At 35.8% G+C, this 21,619-nt stretch overlaps 1 protein-coding gene across 4 annotated transcripts in view; it reads right to left on the reverse strand.

Annotated features, from left to right (window-relative positions):
• ABCD3 (ATP binding cassette subfamily D member 3) overlaps positions 1-21,619 on the reverse strand; it is a 52,904-nt gene that overhangs the window by 26,422 nt on the left and 4,863 nt on the right. Inside the window, exons 2-10 of one of the 4 annotated variants that reach the window (XM_026700349.2) lie at positions 16,661-16,694; positions 14,081-14,179; positions 11,625-11,713; positions 8,417-8,486; positions 5,997-6,094; positions 4,315-4,438; positions 3,863-3,919; positions 2,830-2,972; positions 2,002-2,071 (exon numbers count right to left, since the gene is read on the reverse strand). In XM_026700349.2, the coding sequence (XP_026556134.1) occupies positions 2,002-2,071; positions 2,830-2,972; positions 3,863-3,919; positions 4,315-4,438; positions 5,997-6,094; positions 8,417-8,486; positions 11,625-11,713; positions 14,081-14,179; positions 16,661-16,694 (784 nt within the window). Of the gene's footprint in view, positions 1-2,001; positions 2,072-2,829; positions 2,973-3,862; positions 3,920-4,314; positions 4,439-5,996; positions 6,095-8,416; positions 8,487-10,061; positions 10,132-11,624; positions 11,714-14,080; positions 14,183-16,660; positions 16,695-21,619 lie in introns of all 4 variants that reach the window. The other 3 variants (XM_087930198.1, XM_026700350.2, XM_087930197.1) reach the window with 3 other exon arrangements.

The raw sequence follows: 21,619 nt of genomic DNA on the forward strand, positions 1-21,619 counted from the left end.
GCAAGAATAGTAATCTTATGAAATTTGGTTCATTTTGTGTAATTTAACTGCATATGCCTCTCAGTTGGTATTGTGCAGGCAATAAATATCACATTGGCTTACAAAGTAGTCTCTAATTAAAGAGCTTGCATAGAATAGCATGAGCTTGCTTAAGTAAAATAGGACTTTAGTTGATTTGGTGCCAAATCCTGTATGAAAAAGTTTCAGAAGATATAATAATCTCCCATTTAGATGAACAGAAAGTGGATATAAGGAAAAAGAATGAGAAAATTGTTTGGGAAAGAGTGAAATGGTGTATGCTACAAAATACCACAAAAATATGTGAAGTTATGAGAAGTCTGTCAAAAAATACTTGGTGGACTGTTGATAAAAATGCTACAGGTGAGCAAAAAATCCTTCGACAGCAGCATGAGGACCAGAAAAAAAATTGTATATGTGTATGCTACACAGAATGTAGTCAAAGACAAAAAAGTAGTTAAGATTAAAAATGGCTAAGAAAATGCAGAACAATTTTGAAATATACATGCACGTATATATGTCTTAAAAAAGAATTACAGAAGCTGTATTCAATATGTGGTTTATTTATGTTGACGACTCCCAAGAATAAAATATGCAAATAGGTAAAGAAGGATCTTGGAATGTCACATCCATCAAGGAAACCTGTGGCACATTAGAAATTAAACTTGAATTGTGATATGAATTTTCAGAGGCAAAAGTCTGCAACAAGGTTTTTGCCTTTTAAACTTCATACATCAAATTTATTACGCTTTAACAATAAGATTTGTTTTGCATCTCAGACAGGACTTCAACCTACTCACAACTAAAAAAGTGAAAATATAATGCAATATGGGAAACTAAAAAAGTGTATTAATGGTGAGAAATAAAAAAGACTTCGTTGCTTGTAAATGGTACTTGTAAAAGTCAAATACATTAAAAAAAAAAAAGTCCACATCCAGGATCAACAAAACTCATTTGTTCTGAAGTCACTGGGTCTAAAGGGCATTTTAAATCAAACTTAAGGAAAAATTAAAGATATAAAGGCTGAGAGGGGAAGAAGATAGTTAAGCAAGTTTGGCAGTATTTTTGGAGAGTGAATATAATCAAATTGAATCAAATCAAATTGAAGGAGACAAAATCCTTACTACAACTAAAGCATTCAGAGGGCCAATTTATAGAAAAGGTCAATATGCTACAATCAAGTCCCCGCCTTTTTATCTATATCTTTTGGCATTGCTTTCAGAAAAAATAATAGATTCTTTCACCTTGATTGCAACCAATCAAGACAAGAGACTTCAACAGATAATTAAAACTGCAGAAAAAAAAATTGCCACCAATCTGCCTTCCGTTGAGGACCTGTATATTGTATGAGCCAGAAAGAGGGCTGTGAAAATATCTACAGACCCCTCACATCCTGGACATAAACAGTTTCAACTTCTACCCTCAAAGCAACTTTAGGGCACTGAACGTCAGAATAACTAGACACAAGGACATTTTCCCCCTATGTCATCACTCTGCTAAACAATTAATTCCCACACTTCTGTCAAACTATCTAAAAAGGCAGTATTACCATCATTATTCTCATCTTCCCTATTACCTATCTCCTTAACTTCTTATGAATATAATTTTGTTGCTTGTATCTTACAATTTATATTGTTTACTTAGTATCCTAAATATGATTTATGTTGATTGCTTATTTAATATCCATGACTATCACTAAGTATTGTATCTAATGTTTTATGATGAATGTATTTTACAATGACTATATTAATGATCTATCACTGTTGCTGTATGTACACTAAGAGCTTACATACCAAAAACAAATTCCTCATGTGTCACACTTGGCCAATAAAGAATTCTATAATTCTATTGTTTTTCACTTTTCATTAAGTCATTGTCTCATGCAGATATCCCTCTAGCATAGGCACCTTTCATAATCTTTAACATCACTGTGCCAAATGTTATGGATTATTTATATTACCAAATGGTTTGACACTAACTTACCAGTTTGTGAAAAGCTTTGTGAATTGTCTGTTTTTCCCTTTGATTCCCATTATAAAATGCAATTTCCTCACTGTAGAAAAAAAAAGGTCTAATCAGCACATATTTGCAAGCAAGATCAAGCTACGCAGCAGGAGAATGAGGTGGGATTGTCCACAGGTGATAAAAATGTATAATGGCACCTGCCGTTTCAGACAACTGGTTGGAAATAAATAATTTTAAATGCTCCCTCACTCTTTCCCTGCTTACTACACGTTTTAATCCTGCCCTACAACACAGAATCACATTGGCTGTTTCAGCATTTCATGATTTTCAAACTCCCACATGTCTGGACCAGACCTTGAAACTAGTCTTACAACTAGTGAAAGCTTGCTGTAATAACAAAATTAGCAAAATGTTCTTGTTCAAATGACCAAGCAGAATAACTGCATGCATTCTTAAATTCTTAATTACAGCCATACCCTTGATTCTCTAACAGAATTACCAATAACTACTCCCGATTTTCACTGCTTTTGCATTAAAGTTCACATTAAGTTCATATCATATCACATCACTACTAACTTCAACTTTTTTTTTAATAAAATGGGTATTTTAAGAAGTTGTTTTTTAAGAAAAGAAGTCAACTATCTTAGGATGTGCTTCCTACAAAAATTGAATTACCCTAAAACAAATTACCACAAATCAAACATATACATCTTACTCATTCAGTTTTCAGATGAAAATTCTTTGTTTTCATGTTATGCCAACCAATATAGACAGGTTTAACATGAAACATTTTGATTTTTTAAAAATAAATAACAACATAAAGGACTTGATTTAGCCATCTCATACCTGTTTGTAATGAGCCGTGAATTGACGTATCTATACTCGCCTTCGTATTTTTGTTCTGTAACCGTCATCTTACCAATAGGTCTTCTTAAGCGTGTAAGGAAAAAGCCTGAAAAAAGCAAGTAGGCCATCATGGAAGAAGGGCCCTGAAAATATCAACGAGTAAAATAAGACACAACTTCCAGAATAAATCTGTTAACAATATTTTCTTTTTCAAAAAGAATGCATCTAGCAATCCATCTGTGCAGAGGCTGGTTGCAAGGAAAAGTATCACTTGACTACAGGTTAGAAGTTACTTCCAACTGCAGAAAAATGTAATCAATCTCAAAGTAAGACCTGCCAATTCTGAAATTAAACAACATTTAATTATTTTTATAAATGACAGCAGGTTCCAAATATTTGCTTCTGAGTAAATGCTTATAGGATATCGTATACTTCAAGGGCTGATCTATGATAGAAACCTTTTCTGAAAGATTAACTTATTAATACATCAATTTCTATTACAAAAAATGCATGCAGGGATGTGGGCATGCATGTCTGTATATGTTTAACTCTCTGTTGACTCCTGTTGACTGCCTGGATAAGGCCTTGCAATTTTTTCTTGCAAGATTTCAGAAGTGGATTGCCATTGCCTATAGATCTCAGAGAGCATGACTGGCTCAAGATCACCCAGCCGCTTTCATGCGCAAAGTGGGACTAGAAATCACACTCTGATTTTTAGTCTGATACCTTAACCACTACAGCAAACTGGCTCTCTACAAGAATTTTAATGTATGTAAAATTCTTAAAAGTCTGAATAACCTATTACATTATCAAAGCATTGTTAAAAGAATACCCCACATTATATTTGTTTATAGAGGATACAGCACACATTTGACAGATTATAATAAAATGGTTGAAAATTTCTAAACTTCTTATCATTTTAGTTCCAAATACTTCTCAATATTACATTATAGAAAATTCTCAATAATTCATCTCTCCTATTGAAGAGTATATAATTCATATTTAAAGTGCATAAATAAAAATACAATTTTACCTGTGCTCCTATTGCACTTGTTAGTTTGAAGATGTATAGAACAATATCCAAAAATGGCTGCAAAATAAGATTTAATGGTAAATATTGGTTATGGGAGAAAGCATGCAGCATTAATTTTTATTTAAAAGGACACCTTTAAAAAGATGTCAGTTTTTTCAAATAAATATAGCTAAAATGTCTCTTTATAACTTAGGCTCTCAAAGATTATGTGAATGTTCTGATTCACTTTTAAAAAACAAAAAATCTGTATTTAAAAATATTCCTATAATAGAAATCAGTTTCTAAATAGTTTTTGCTTTCTCTACTGTTTAAGAGTTATTTAAATACAAGAAAAATCTTTAATTCAGCAGTTTTTCAGTTTCATGCTGAGAACAAATATTTAACTTGCTACTATGTAAATAATATTTCAACATGCAGATGACAACATAATTGCTTTTTTTCTTCACACTTACCTTGCTGAGGTTTGAATATAGGTCCACTACACTGTTACAAAATTTTTCGACGTCTTGTGTAAGCAGCTGATCAGGATTGCCTATTCTGTTGTCCAGATTGCCCATTTTGTAGAATGTGTAACTCCTGAAATGTCAGGAAATCACATTATATAATCAAAATATAACACAGTAGTTTTACTAAATGATTATCTACATTTATATTGATTTATTGAAATTGTTGTTCTCCCTCCCTGCAAGGCGACTCTGGGCTGTTTATAAGATGAAAAGAAATAAAACTATACATATACTTCTATACATGTGTGGATGGATGGATGGAGGGAGGGAGGGAGGGAGGGAGGGAGAGAGAGAGAGAGAGAGATTATAATTAAAATTATCATTAAAAGATGGAGAGGAAAAAAAATAAGAACTGCAGGGGTGAGATGGGATCTGTTACAAGTCCATCAACCACCTCCACTGTGACACTGCCCATTGGAATGAGGTAGTCCCTCAGGTAACCTGGATCCATGCCACAAAGGGCTTTAAAAATGATAACCAACACCTTGAATTGCACCCAGAAGCAAATTGGTAGCCAGTGTAACTCGTGGTTCAGTAGTGTGTCATGGGCAACTCTAGGGTCCCTAAAGCCACACTCTGCATCAGTTGTAGTGTCCGAATTCTCTTCAGGGCAGACCCATGTACAGCACATGCAATAGGCCAGATGTGGGACGACAAAGATTTGAATGACTGACTGCAAGGGCTCCTGAACCAGGAAAGGCTACAACTGGCGCACAACCCGAAGCTGTACAAAGGCTGCCCTAGCCTTGACTGCCACCTGCTCATGAATCCAGGAGAAACCCCAAATTGCGAACCAGGTCTGTGTGGGATAATGCCCCCCATCCAAACTAAAGATGTCAAAGTCCCAGATCTTAAAGCTCTACACTCCCAAAGCCATTTGGTCTTATCAGGGTCCAATCAAAGTCTGTTGTCCCTCATCCAGGCCTTGAAAGCCTCCCAGGAACCTTGAAAGGGCAGAAATCACATCACTCGGGTCACCAGGGGTGGAGATGTAGATACCTCAAAGTACCGACGATACCTCAGCCCATGGTGACAAATGATCCCACTTGGTGGCTTCATGTAGAACGACAGGAAAGAACCCTGCAGCGGGCCACCGACTGTGGGCTGGAACTCTCACTCCCTATCAACACCGATTGGGACCTGATCTTGGATAAAGGAGCCCAACCAGCACAAGACTCTGCTGCCCAGCACCAGACCCCATGGCTGGCCCAAAAGGATATTATGATCGATGGTATCGAAGGTTGCTGAGAGATGAAGGAGAGCAAGGATGACTATACTACCCCCATCCTACTCTTGTCAAAGATCACCCACAAGTGCAACCAGGGCTGTTTCTGTCCCTTAGCCAGGCCTAAATCCTGACTGAAAGGGATCCAGATAATCTATTTCATCCAGGATCCTCTGAAGCTGCCAAACAGCTATCTTTTCTACCACCTTCCCCTAAGAAGGGAAGAAATGGACAACAAATTATCTAGGCAGTGGGATCTTGCAAAGATCATGCAAGGAGGCAAGGTGAACCAGGGCCATCTTATACATACATTAATTTATACATTACAATTTATATTAACTTTAGAGTTCATTTAATTTTAATCTAATTTAATGTTTAAAACTAAACAAAAAATATTACTTACTGTAGGTATTGCTCATAAAGATACTTGGTAAGACGGACACGGAAACACAATTTAAGTTCATTTAGTCCGTATTTCAAGAAGTTATTCACTAGGGAAATCTGTAAGTAAGAACATATCAGTAAGAACACATAATCCAATCTGCTGAAAGCCCACCACCACTTTAGATCCCAGCAGATGGCAAACTAAAATCCAATTTAAGAATACAGCCCACAAAGAATTCATCTGCAATCCTAGCAATGCTTATTTGGGAAATAAGCCCCAATAAACTGAATGCAATGTAAACCTGCATAGGATTGTGTTGTAATCGGTTTTTTTAAAAAAACTTCATGAAGAAATATATGCTTAGATACAAAGCACCAAGAGGAAGCTGGAAATGTAATAGTATTTGCTACTCTGTGAATTGTTTCGCCAGATGGTGAGTTTCTCATGGCACAATATCACAATATACTGGGGATTATATAAATTACAGCATATCGGTGAACAATCTTTTATCTGTAAGAATCACATATTGGGTACCACAAAAGAAATAGAAAGCATCAATAGTGGAGTGGGCTTTCTCTTTCATATGTGTGAATCAGGACTTTCTAATTCTTTCTTTGATTTTGAAAACTTTTCATTTTTTTCCTCATTTCTATGCTAGGATTTGTTCTGTTGGCTTTTCTATACAAAAAAAAAATAAAAGCTTTAATATGCGAATCTGTTACTACAGGTCTCAATTATCTACAGCAGGGGTGTCAAACTCAAGGCCCATGGTGCTTAGATCTGGCCTGCAGGTCCACCCTGGAAACAGTGAAGGACTGGCCCGCAGTCCCTCTGCTAGTGAAAACAGAGCTCAGGAGGGCCGCACGTGACTCTTCCGAGCTCCGTTTTCACTGGCAGAGGGTTGCAGGAGGCTGTCCCAGCCAAAAACAGAGCTCGCGAGCCTATTTTTGCTGGCAAGGGCTCGGGCCACCACAGGTGCCTCCCCATGAGTGATGTCAAGTTGACGCCATGCCCCTCCTCACCACGACCCCTCATTCTGAGGTCAAACATAATTCTGATGCTGCCCTCAATGAAATCAAGTTTGACACCCTTTATCTACAGTAAGGCTTTCACCTACCTGAACTGGCCCATTTGATATGTTCTTCCTGGAAGAAGCTTCTGCATATTCTCCACTTTTATATGTTAGGAGAATGGAGGACATGGGGTCCTACTTCTCTGGCTTTGTGAAATGGTCTTCCCTTGGAAATAAGACTGACACCATCCTTCTTCACATTCTGAACTCTTCCCCAGAATATATAGGGACTGGTAAAAGTGTTTGAATTTCCATTTCATTTAACTGTTGTGTTTCATGTTTATCTTATATTTTGGTTGCGCTATTATTTTCTCTATTATCTGCCTATCCCAAGCCCATGCCAAATCCAGTCTGAGCATCTGGCTGAAAGTGTGACAAACCATAATGATATTTTTTAATGTTTACGACTTTTATTTTAATGATATTTACTGTGGCTGTTTTATTGGCTGTATATTTTACTGCATTGCCACTAAAATCGTTTATACTTCCTATATGATGGGGGCTCATGATGGAAGGGGAAGTCTTTTCCTCTTCTTTATTACATTCTTATTTTTTCGGTTTTTAATATGTTTAATGTTCTATTCTGCCCCTATCTTTTCTTTTAGTTTGTATTAATTTTTATTGTAATCACAATTTTTATTAAAATTACTACATAGGAAAAGAGGAACTTGGATTATTTTTCTCATATCATATCCCTTCAACAGAGAGGAAAAGAATTGGCCAAGAACCAGTCTTGAACTCAGAGATACTTTTGAATTATATTAAGAGTATCGAACAATTATTTATACCATCAAGTTTAAATTCCTACAAATGGAATTCCTTGCTCTTACTTTGATGCAGAGCCCAAAAAATATTTTTTTGAAAAATCCTTTCTTGTATAAAACACTTCCCCATCAGTCTGGAAGAGGAGCTGTTCCATTAATGAAGTGAGAAACTACCATTTTGTTAATGATAAGGAGAAAAAAATGCACCAAAATTGTATCTTATGCACTTTGATTCAAAACCAAAATGGAACAAGCAGTTTATCAACTTTTAAGTATGTTTTGCACTATTAAATACAAACTTTCCCTAAGCTTTTATTCTCTGGATATAGACTATTTTATTCCTCCTGTTTCATTGTGGTTGGAGTGACATTAAACAAATCTTTCACATTAAGACCAAGGGTGGGCAACTTGGAGCACTGCAAATAGTTTGGATGATAGTTTCCATAACATTGTGTCATGTTGTCGACCTAACTTCTGGAAGTCACTACAATATAGTGAGTGCATAATTGAAGTAGGAACGGCCAAACGTTATTTGAAAAGTTGTGACTGAATACCTATTCAGTTTACCCCAAAGAGGTCAAGAACAAAAAAGCACCACTTACAGCAGGCATGGCAGCGATGAAGTTGAACAAGTACCTCTTGAAATCTTTTCTACTGCGGCCAATGATAGCACTGCAAACCACCATATGCGCAAGATTAGTGTCAGAAGCAAGACCCATTCCACAATGTTTCCACAAGAACAAGTGGAAAGCCGTGAAAATGAACACAGGAAAAGGTCAACAAAAGAAGCAGCAAGACTCTCTTTACACCAGGGGTGTCAAACTCGTGGCCTGTGGGCTGGATGCATCACATGCTGGCCCCGCCCCCACTTGGCTTAGCAAAGGGGGGAAAAGTCCCGATACATCACATGACGCCGCTGTGATGCTGCCAGTTTGACACCCCTACTTTACACCATATCAACATTCAGATGTGCTCCCACAACTGTGGACAAAGCGACAACTGAATCAGTGAAAGCCATCACCTTCCTTTCTACCCGTGGTGAAAGCCATCACCTCCTTTCCTACCCTTCACACCGATGGAACTAATTATACAGGCGGTGGTGGGTTTTAAACTTCCACATACTGTTGCCCATCTCCTTGAAGACACCACACTACAAAGAAAGTTATCGCCAAACAAGTGTATTGCTAAATCCCATGCCTCCATAAGGCCTGCTTAACCTACACTTCCATCCTGACGTCACTGAGATATATATTTTCTCCATTTCTGCTGACCTCAGGACATGGGTTAAGTTAGGTCTTCCACAGGAGAAAGCATGGGCTGCCACTATAAAAGGCAGTTCTGTGCTTTTTGTAAAAAAAAAAAAACAACAACAAAAAAAAAATCCCACTCCTACATTACACTGAGCCTCTGTGGCACAGTGGTTAGAGTGCAGTACTGCAAGCTATTTCTGCTGACTGCCAGTTGCCTACAATTTGGCAGTTCAAATCCCACCAGGCTCAAGGTTGACTCAGCCTTCCATCCTTACGAGGTGGGTAAAATGAGGACCCAAATTGTTGGGGCAAGAGGCTGACTCTGTAAACCGATTAGAGAGGGCTGTAAAGCATATAAAGTGGCATATGTCTAAGTGCTATTGCTATTATAGCAGCAAATGCAAAAAAAATTATAATAAATAGGATTCAAATTGGATAAAAGCCAATACATATAGAGGAAAAAAAGAATAGGTCAAGGAATAAAAAATTATATTCAGGAAGGCGAAGAATTTGGTAGGAAAAAAAATAATACTAATGGTTTAGAAACATAGCAGGGAGAAATTTGACTACAATCATCCAATGATCAGCAATGTTTCTTAGTGAGCTCATCCTCAACTTTCAGAATTCTCAGCCAGCATGGCCAAAGCTGGGAACCCACTCCCAGTGACAGGGAATTCGATTAAGAGAAATCTAGAACAAGATTCAAGGTGGCATTGGCAGCAGTTGAGACTGTTTACTTTTAATCTACTAAGTGGTTGTCTTTGGAGTAGCAGAGAACAACAGTGAAGTCACCAGCACCATACCGTATAATTTGTAAGAATACAAGTTTTGAAGCAATTAATAAAGCTTTAGAAAGAGTATACAATTTAGCCGATATTATTCAAACTAAATCTCTCCGAAGTCAAAAACCACTGGGGAAAAGAAGCAATTGTTTCATTTATGCATCAGTTACGAGCATAAACATTGTAGATACATGCTAATATTTATGTCTCTTTACCAGTGGAATGGAAACTACAAATTTAAAAAAGAAATCCTTGAATAGCGACAGATTCCTGCTTATGATTGCACTGAAAGAAAAAAAAAATGTACAGAATTTAACAGTTTTATTTCTGACTAGGCAAAGTAATCATTATATGCTTTTATTGTACAAAGAATAATGGATAATTACTACAGGCAGTTCTCAACTTAGCGACCACAATTAAGCCCAGAATTTATGTTGCTAAGTGCAAAATTTAAGTGAGTTTTGCCCCTGGCTTTTCTTGCCACGTTTGTTAAGTAAATCGCCGCAGTAGTTAATTTAATAAAACAGTTGTTAGGTGAATCTGGCTTCCCCATTGACTTTGCTTGTCACAAGGTCGCAAAAGGGGATCACATGACTCTGGGACACTGCAACGGTCATAAATATCAACCAGTTGTCAGGTATCCAAATGTAAATCATGTGACCATGGGGATGCTGCAACGGTCACAAGTGTGAAAAAATCACTTTTTTCAGTGCCGTTGTAGCTTTGAATGGTCAGTACATGAACTATTGTAAGTTGAGGACCACCTGTACTACAGAAGTCTAATAAACAACAACCCTCATAGACATCAACATTTCTAAGGTAAAAGTAATAGCTATCCATTTACGTTTCACAGAAAACAGGATTACTGCATGAATGTCAACATGGAAAGTGTAAATTTCCTCTCCATAAGATTCTTGATGCTAAGAGCAAAACTCTTGATATCCAAGAGTATTCATGGTTTAGATAACTAGTGCCCACAATACTGCATTGTACATGCAACATGGGAATATGGAATCATGTATTACCTTCCATAAAATAATCTAATACATATATGCAGTTGAGTGACACACTCAAGTATGTTGAAATACCAACTTTTAAAACTCCTGGTCAACAAAACTGATAAGTCATGCTACTACGGAATTCTGAGAGAGAAATCCCAACATATCTGGGATTTGGGAGAAAACTATGGTTTTTGCACCTCACGAGGGCACCAATTGAGCAAGGCTAACCCTTAAACTATGATTTTTGCTTTTCTATGAGCCACACTGGTTCTTCTCCAGGGAGCCCCAAGAGAGACTAAAAGGGTAGAGGAGAGCCTCTGGCCTAACATGGCATGTTCACTTAGAAATACATTTTGATTTTGTATTGTACTTGGATGAAGCCTTTATATTTAGTCATTGAAGACAAATATCATTTATTTGTATGCAAACTCTGTTTGTAAAAATAGTAGTACAGTAGAACATCCAGTCACGACCGTAATCCGTTCCATGACTTTGGTCGCAACCCAATTTGGTTGTGACCGGAAGCGAGACTGACTGTGCACGTGCATACAAAAAGAATGGTGTGGAAGGGGAAATTGCCACAGCTGTGTTTGATCGCCACATGAGTATTTGTTCATGATCAGATGTAAAAATTTTGTGAAATTTTTGGTCATCACCCAATTTGGTCGTGGTCAGAAGCGTTTGTGACCAGAGGTTCTATTGTATTAGTTTCTGATATATGGTAACATAGAAGAATAATGGTAGGAAATTGGTTTGAAATATATAAATGACCCTTACCTCTCGATCACTGTTCCATTATGAATCATCCAGATGTCACAATATGTGCGAAGTACCAACATAATGGCAATAAGTACCAAATAACCTGTCTATTATAAGAAAGTTATAAAAACAATATTTAAAACTGTATTAATTTTAGCAGCTTTACACAGAAAGCATACAGATCTTTTCCAACCATAAAGAATCAGTACAAATTAAACTTTAAAATAAAGCTGTTTATAATGTTGATTTAAAAATAAATCTGTTCCAAATATGAAGTACAGATAGTCCTTGACTTACAACCAAAATAAGGACCCCAAGAAAAATCACTTTTAAGCAGTGTGGTCATTAAGTGAGATATGATGGGACTGAATCTAGAATTTATAATTTTTTTATCATGGTCATTAAGCGAATCATCTGCAGTTGAGCAAGACATCATGTCACCATGACTTACAACTCTCTACCAACTCCCCTGTTGGCTTTGCTTGTCGGAAGCCAGCTAGGAAGGTTACAAATGGCAATCACACAACAGTAGGATGCTGCAATTGTCATAAAAGTGACTGAATTTTTAAGTGCCTGGATTGTGATCATGTGAGTGCAGGGATGCTGCAAGAGTCTTAAGTGCAAGACGGGTCATAAGTCACTTTTTTTCAGTGCTATTGCAACTTAGAATGGTCACTAAATTGAGGACTACCTTTTACTAGGTTATCTAAGGGACCGTCTCTTGTTGATCACATCTACCCGACCCACACAGCAGGGAGGCAAGGAATGTTGCGGGTCTCATCCCCTAGGGAAATATACCTGGTGGGACCCAGAAGAAGGGCCTTCTCTGTGGTGGCTCCTTCTCTCTGGAACATCAATCCCTCAGAGATTAGAATTGTCGCTGGAAAAATTCTCTAAAACTTTTAAAGGTACTTTGATTGCATGCTGGAAGTATGTACAACAAGAGAGGATTTTTTTATTATGCTTTGTGAACATATAAACAAACTAAAAAAATGGATTCAAGTACATATATTAATTCAGAAAAATTTAAAGATTATTAATATATACTTGAAATCAGAGATATGCTTTTGGGGGCTGATGGACAAACAGATATTAATTTTAATGTTGATTAGAAGCCCCTTCTGGACTTTTTTCAGAAAAAAGTGAAATTATGACATATGGATTTGAGGTTATAAAAATAGTAGATAATGGGGAAAAAGTTTGTTGTAAATTTAGACTGTTTTAATGTAAATTTATAGTTATACCTGTTGTAAAGGAAAGTCAGAAACAATTTCCTTGTTTCCTTTTACTTTCTGTACTTTTAACTTTCTTTTCTTTTTCATTCTTTACTTTTTTCTCTTTTCTATCTTAATTATTAGTTTTGGTTAGCTTTTATCTTTTTATTTGAAAAGTCTAATGAAGTTATTTTAAAAAAGGAATCAGGACAATAGTCAAGCTCAGCCTTTTTTAATATGCACCATTATAAAAATTCAGGTGAATATTAGTTTCTCTCTCAATGTCTAAGAAATTGTCATCTTGTTTCATTTCTTTTCAATATAAATGCAAAGCAAAAAGACTATTAACATAACCAGAGTCCAAAATTCTTGTAACTGTGATATATTAAAAAATTCCCGTTACTACGGTCATGTTTAATACTGTATTATCTTCAATTTGTTTAATTAGTTTTCAGTTCATATCTGAACGATCAAGGTAGAAAACAACAAATCTGACCTATGAAGAGATTGCACACTCTCTGTGTGTGTGTATGTGTGTGTATACACAACATCTATTTGCATACATACATTTTTTTCAAGGCAAGCTGACTTCTAGTCCTAGTAAGCCTCTCAGACGGCTGACTTGTAGAAAATTTACTGAAATGAACAAAACCTGCAAAATTGCTACTACTTCTGATGCTATTTGTGTTTGTAAAAACAGGAACAACAGCCCAGTTTTAGGACACAACTTGTATCTTTAACAGACAGAGTTGAAAATCTCCACTGTCTATCAAATGAACTTTGAAAAAGTTACAAGCTTTATAAACAAGAGTGCCAGTCTAAAGCCAACTCCTAGAAACACATTATGTAGTACTTATTCATACCCACTGCATTCTTCCACAGAGATGAGGTTTAATACTGAGAGCATACTTGTTATTCTTTATTGCTGCTCTGGATTCTTTTAAGAACATCTACAGCAGTCAAATTACAGCATACGGTTTTCAATTTTTATTTAATTCAAATTAATAAGAATAACCATCCTCCAGATACTACTTTAGTAAGTATAGGTTTAACACAGGCAACCATAAAAATGTTCAGGTGCCAGTTCCACATAAATGGCAGTTGCAAATCACTAAATTTTCAGTCTTCAAATGACAGAAATGAACAGCCTTCACGTTGAATTGGCATTCTAGAGATTGCAGCCGAAATACATCTGAAAGACAAGCTAGTAAGGCTTCAAAACCAAAGTATTAGACTGGTTATTCTCTATTTGCAACTTACCTCTTTACAAAATGTCCTGGGGACCATAATTTTCAGAATTTGACAAATTCTTCCAACAAATACTTTATCTACTGCAGCTCTTTCTTTCTTGACTTCTTTCTGCATATTAAAAGATTACAGGAGGAAATGGTCTCATCAAAACAATGGTGTCTTAATTATTTCCACACAGCTAAACAATTTAATGTGAATTACCCTCTGAATCCTAGATCTGCCAAATGAAGAAGACGTATGTTTTTGCTTTACAAAAGAAACAGGGCTTGCTATTTTCTTCATTATATGAGGGCTATCCACAAAATAGATTACGTTTTCATCTGTAGCAAGAAGGGGAGGAGCTAGCGTGGCCATCTTTGGTTTGTGCATCCGCCGCTCAGTCTGCATCTAGTCGTGCTAGTGGGAGGTCCATATCGTTGCCCATTATTTCACAGCAAACGCAAAGGAAGTTAAGCTCAAAAATTTTGTTCCAAGCCAGGTCTTCATACTCAGAAACAAGTGGTAGTCGCTTAGTGCAAGATCAGGGCTGTTGGGCGGATGAGGAAAAATCTCCCACTTGAAAGCATTCAGGACTTCTCGAATGCGATTTGCTGTGTGGTCGGGCATTGTCATGCAAAAAACAAAATTTTTGAGCTTAACTTTCCTCTACGCTTGTTCTGAATTGCTTTTCTTAGTTTTTCAATTTTTCAATTAAAATTTCAGTTGGTTTATGGTTTTTTGCCAACAAAAACCTTATCACTGATCGCACCTCACAACTCGCGGGATTTTCAATTGCAGCACACATTTCAAAAGTTTGCTGTGAAATAACGGGCAACGATACGAACCTCCCACTAGCACAACTAGATGCAGACTGAGCGGCGGACGCACAGACCAAAGATGGCTGTGCTAGCTCCGCCCCTTCTTGCTACAGACAAAAACGTCATCTATTTTTGGATAGCCCTCGTATTAATGCTGTATCTTTATTTTATTAATGCTTATTCCTGAATGAATCAAATAGGTTGTAAATCTAGCCAGCCAGGATAGACCAAAAAAGACAGAACTGGGAGATGAAGTTAGTAGTACATGCCTACCTGTCCTTCCACTTCCCACACCAAATTGCAAGCAATTTTTCTGTTATTTCCAGGTGAAAATCAAAAAGGTAAAGCAGCTCGCTTTCTCCTGGATTATATTCAATAATAAAAAACATGACCTTACGTATTTTAGCAGTGCAAGTGAAAATTGCTTACAATTTGGTAGGATATTTTACAGTGATATAGAATAAATAAGTAAATAGAGTGTTTCAAAGAGGTGTTTTGCAAAGTGTGAATGAAATCTCTCTTTGAAGCGTTAAAGCAGTCGCCTCCTTTACCAAGCTCATGTGGCTGTTTCAAAGGCTGTTCTACCCTTGTTGATCTGCATGCCAGCACAGCCATCAAATTCAGGCCCAGAAAAACAAACACAGCCCTCTAAGTAGTTACACAAGCTTTGCAGAAAATGCAGCTGCTTTATCTTTCAAAAAGAGGAGATTTACTTACACATGACTTAACTCCTTTGAAAAGCACTTCTTTCAAATGTTTTCCATGTCCCTATTTAGTATTTACTTCTCATTCATCCACACATGTATGACCAGTTCTTAAGAATGGAAATGTACGTAGTATAGATTTAAGGAAAATATTTTAACCTTGATATATGTTGGCCGCAAAGGAAAACTATTATATAACACTTTAAGAAATGTACTTATTAAAACAGCCTACACATAAGCAATATCAATTGAGTTCACTGTAATATAAATATTGCAAAACAGATATCATCTTTTAAAAAAAGCTGCATTGTTTAAAACATTTTACATTGGCCAATATAAACCATCTACTTATCAGCTTCTTTTTACTAAGACTAGTGGATATATTTTTTTTTTCAAATTTATTCTAGTAGATCAAAGCTGTAGAATTATTAAATCATATAATGTTCTACTGCTTCTACCACACAGTGGATCTAATAATTATTACTCTATTTTTTAATCAATTCCCTGAAAGCTCTATGGGCAAGTACTGTATTTTATTTTTGTATTAGCCAATATCAAAAGAAGTGTGATTTTTTTTTTGCCAGATTCTTTTTCTCCTATACAAATTTGTAAAAGGATGTCTGCTTTTATTTTTATTGTTTGTTTTGTATTTATTTTTCTCTAAAGTATAATGAGGTATGGTAATGAAAATTTGCTCCTGACTTCATGACAAGTTGCTCTGTGCAGCCACTATATAATTTGATTTTTGTGAGGGTTTATCTATATTATCAAAATAAAAATGATTATTTCAGTTTCTAAATGAAGCTGCATACAATGACTTAATGCTAGTATGTCATAATCTTTTATTTATTTGCTTGGAAATAAGCCCTACTGCAGTCAGTAAAATTCCACATAGAGGATTGTATAATATACCTCACTTAAATAGATACTCTATTTTCTTTCTGTATAAGAGAAAATATAGCTAAAACATTCTTCTAACCTCTTCTTTATTGTATTTAGTACATTTTTACCCACAACATAATTTCATGGAATTTCAGCTAACATCTGAAATTTGATAGGTTTGAAAGGGTAACTGTAGTAAAACTTACCTCACTGCTGGATAAATTTTTTCCATTTTTCTTTCTGCAAATAATAAATTTATTTTTCTTTTATTGTTTCTTACAAAGTTGTTACAAAATTAACAGAACACATTCTTAAAGTTGTTTCTTTATCAAATAAAATCAAAACACAAAACACACACACACACATACACACACACTATCCATTGGATATTTTCAGAGTTAAATTTATATTAGCTAATTTTGTTTTAGTTTCTCCTGATTTGATAATCTTAAATAGGATTGCTGTTCCTGTATAATTTAAACGATAAAGCATCTCTGCCTGAAACCATAACGCTAAAAATATTTCCCAATGTTATTTCAGAAAAATAAAAACAAAATTAAATAGTTTCAAGATAACAAAAAAAGATGGTAATAGCTAGATATACCTAGCTGATAAAGCCAATGCATAAAAAAAGCTCCATTTGCATAGAAATTCTCTTTAATTTTCACTGGATGAGGGTATTACTCTATAACTTATTTTAGTAAGATAAAGTCAACATATTTTAATATCATTTATGTGAATTAATGGAGAATCTTTTCCTTCTAAACTAGAATGGAGAACCTGTATCCCTTCAAATACCACCAAGCTAAAATTTTTGGTAGTGTCACCTGAATGGTAATGGTGAGTTCCTAGGACTTGTAATTTAATAATATCTGGGGACTCTATTGTAAAAAGTGAAGTATTTTTTTAAATATCATGGTGCAATCCAAATATTAAGCGAACCACTTCTATAAAATATGTTATTTGTTGCATGCCTATATGAAAAATATAGATATTACAATGATAAAATACACACCAATGTAGAATAATTTTTATGTATCAAATAACTAACAATATTTTACACCTTGTACATATTTACCTTATTTCACTCACATTTATAGATGATACCATTTTTTAATGGTTATTTATTTATTACAGTTCTAGGTTGCCCATGCTAAATGACTTTGTGAGGCTTCACAATGTTAGAATAACAATACTATTAAAAAATGAACAAAGAAACATAAAACTGTCCAAAGAAATAACCCCATTTTTCCACAACTGCATTCAGCTTAAAGAGACCATCCTAATTCCAAAGCTGGGGGAACAGCCAGGTTTTTTTATTACTTCTAGAACAGGGGTTGCCAACCTTTTGAACCTCAGGGACCACCAGGTAAGGAATGAGTGGGTGAGGCGGGTTCCCGTGGGCCATGTGGGCAGCTCAGCCTTGTGTTCCCGTGCAGCCTGGATTAATTGCTTTGGGGGGTGCTCTGGGGGTGACATTTTTCTGTGGACCACCAAAATTTTCTCGCAGACCACCAGTGGGCCGTAGCCCATCAGCTGGAGAACACTGTTCTAGAACACAAATATTTAGTAGAAACAAAAACAAAAACACCCCAATATTGTAGTGGAAAAATACTTTAGTGGACAAATGCAAATTAACCAAAACTCTATACTAATGTATACAAATATTTCTTGTCATAACATCTATCTGCCTGTCTGTCTGTCTGCAATCTATCAAATTTCTAAATCACCTATCACGCTTGTCTTTGCTTTCAATTCTTTGCTGCACCACCTAAAAAGTTATCCGAAATGTCCATACAGCTTATATGGCTTGATGTTTAATTTTAACAAACAAGTATAATAGCGAAAAGAATATATCTGGATTTTAATGGTAAAGATAAGAACCACCAGAACATCCAAGAGATAAGATTATGTTTATGCAATGTTTATGCAATACATTGCATAAAAGGAATCTCTGCTTGTAGAGGAGGCTGATGGGAGCACAAATTAGCATTGTACCCATGGCTTATTTTAGATTCACTGTACAAGTTGATGTCAGGAAAATATCAAAAGAAGATGATACAAGTACATTTAAAGAAATGTATGCATTTATGGCATGCAAATAACACAAGTAACATCTATACAACTAGTGGACTATCAAAAGTACATATAGAATAACAAAATGATGGCTAATGAGGAATTACGTTTCTTGTATATTTCAAGGAAGTTAAGAAATTATTAGCAACACAAACAAAACATGTTTTCATGTTATTTTGATTTTTCACTATTCTTCAGAGGTTATACCTATAAAGAGTTTTTTATTTAGTATAAGGAGTTTCTTGATGTATTTCCAAAACTGTACAACATCAGACTAGTTGTTTTCCTGACTTCTACATGTTGAGCTCTGATCAAATATATTAATTTTGCTATAGATATATTTGCTGCTATATTTGATTAGTTCATGTCCAATATATGTTTGAAAGGACAGATAGAATCAAAATAATCCCATTACCTGAATGAAAAGCAAAATTAGATAAAAATATGAATTAATTAAACAGGCCTCATAACTTGAACATCATTCAGCAAACACCAAGCTGAAATCCAATACAGGTAAGTTCTCAACTTACTGCCATTCATTTAATGACTATTCAAAACTACAGCGACCCTGAAAAAAGTGATTTATGACCCGTTTTCACATGCTTTCCCGCATCCCTACAGTCATGTGATCAAACTCTGGTTGCTTGGCAACCTGCATATATTTATGGGTGTTGCAACATTCCAGGTCCTAGGATTATCATCTGCAGGGAGCTTTTGACAGGCAAAGTCAAAAGGAAAGCCAAATGCACTTAACGACCATGCGATTCACTTAACAACTTGTACTTTAAATGTTACATTATATTAGCTTTTGATCTTTGTTTTCCTTGCAATGTAGCCAATGATGTGGCTTTTAGTTGCAAATAGGAGGAGTTCCTCCATCACACAAGTGCTGGACCTGGCACCTCTGGCTGCATGCGGCCTCAAACTCCTTTGGTCCATCCCCCAGAGCTCTTTCCAAAGTTCTCATATCTATTACATGTATAGGGAATAATCAAATTAATTGTAGTTAATTTAATGTTTAAGCGAAATCAAATTTAGCCTTCCCCAACTATTTATTCTAGCTTCACTTGTTCTTTGCAGTATAATTTTCTGGTAATCTACTTCAAGGCAATAAGCAACTCTTGGCTACAAGTAACTGTTATATATTCTTGCTTTCTCGTTCTTCAATCCAGCTGTAGCTACTTGAGGGTCCACCTTCAAAAAGGGACCTTTATGGTGCTTTCCAAATGTAGAATTCCAAAATAATGCTTCTTTTTTTGAAGCTGGGTACTGGTCTCACACGCAATAAACTCACAGATGCTCACTCACCCTTTCAATTGTTATTTTCTTTCTTTTAAATACAAACATGAAATGTTAGCACGGATATGTGTGGGACAGAAACTACAGGTAGTCCTTGTCTTACAACTGTTTATTTAGTGACCGTTCAAAGTTACAACATCACTGAAAAACGTGACTTATGACCTTTTTTTCACACTTACACCCTTTGCAGCATCCCCCATGGTCACATGATTAAAATTTAAATGCTTAGCAGCTGGTTCATTTTTATGCTGGCTGCAGTGTCCTGGTAACCTTTGATCCCCTTCTGCGTCCTTCTGATAAACAAAGTCAATGGGGAAGCCAGATTCACTTAACAACCATGTTACTAACTTAACAACTGCGATGAATCACTTAACAACTATGGTTAAAAACGTAAAAGGGGGCAAAATTCACTTAACAACTGTCTCACTCAGCAACAGAAATTTTGGGCTCAGTTGTGGTCGAAAGGAGTTCAGATATTGAGCCTATGTATTGCCTAATCTGCTTATGCTACATTTGGCACAATTCATCCCTTTAAATCTAGGTATTGACTAAATGATGAATTTTAGAATCAGACAAGTAAATTATTGCCAAGTAAGTATCAAGCAATTCTATTGTTATTCAAACCATCACTAAAACAGACATAGCAAGAAAATAAAAACACTAATCTAGTTGCTGTTATACCCGTCACTTTGTTTAAAAACTAACAACTATATTGTATGGCCTTGGACACATCCTAAGAAAGGCAATATTTCATCCAAGAGTTTAATAATAGAACCTTCCACCTGGCTGTTGGGTCAGAATAAATAATTCAACTTTCTATAAGAAGATATTCCTAAATGACACCATAAATAGCGACAGCACTGGAAGACAGGACAACCAGAGCTAAGAAAGACATCTAAGTTCTCACACCAGTTCTCATTATTATCTGTGATGAAGAAATATCTTTTAAGACAACTCTTCAGATGGCAATCTGAAGGCTACATTCTTCTCACAGCCCCCTTCAGAAGTTTGATTTCATAAGAAGCTAAGATTTAAAAGATCCCGTCAGACTACTTTTTTCTGCTGTCACTGCTCTTTCTCTCCACCCAGCAAGGAATTAGAACATCAAGGATTAATTGATAAGTACAAGAAACTCCTTTACCTACTGTACTGTTTCAGATCCTGCTCAAATATCACACAAGATCAGAACAGATCCCTTCTTTGCCAGTGGGGAATTGCATTTGCTTTCACTGTGTTGAAAGGATAGAGCTGCAACATTAATTTCTCACACTGATAAGAAACCTAGCAAACAGTTACAAAAAGAATCAACAGATGCAGTCATGCTTTCAAAAAGACAACCCTCCTTTTACTTTTTGAAGGAAAAGAGTATGGGAAAGTAGACCAGGATTTTGCCACTATATATAATTTTCTTATTGCAACGTTGAGAACTTACTTGTGCTAAAGCTTTTTACCTTTTTTCTAATGACTATTGCCTTAAAAAAAGAAGCTCCAAAACGCCTCTGCTTTGCTCTGTTTTCAATCCACATTGCTTCAAGGGAAGCCTGACAACCACTCATAATCCTAGACATGAACAAATGACATTTTGCACATATATCTATACTAACCAAATTCATTTCTGGCTTTTTGCCTGTTTTGTAACTCTCATTTGTACATTAATGTTTACTGCACAATGTGTTTGGTTTTCCACACTTACTTGCTGTTAATTATCAATAGGAATCAAAATCCCAAAGAATCGAAAGTAACACATTGACTTGCTGGGAAGGACATGTTCTGTGTTACAATAGTCAGAC

Source organism: Pseudonaja textilis, chromosome 3, assembly GCF_049901715.1.
Source record: "Pseudonaja textilis isolate UNSWEBS1 chromosome 3, rPseTex1.2, whole genome shotgun sequence".
Classification (NCBI taxonomy): Eukaryota; Metazoa; Chordata; class Lepidosauria; order Squamata; family Elapidae; genus Pseudonaja; species Pseudonaja textilis.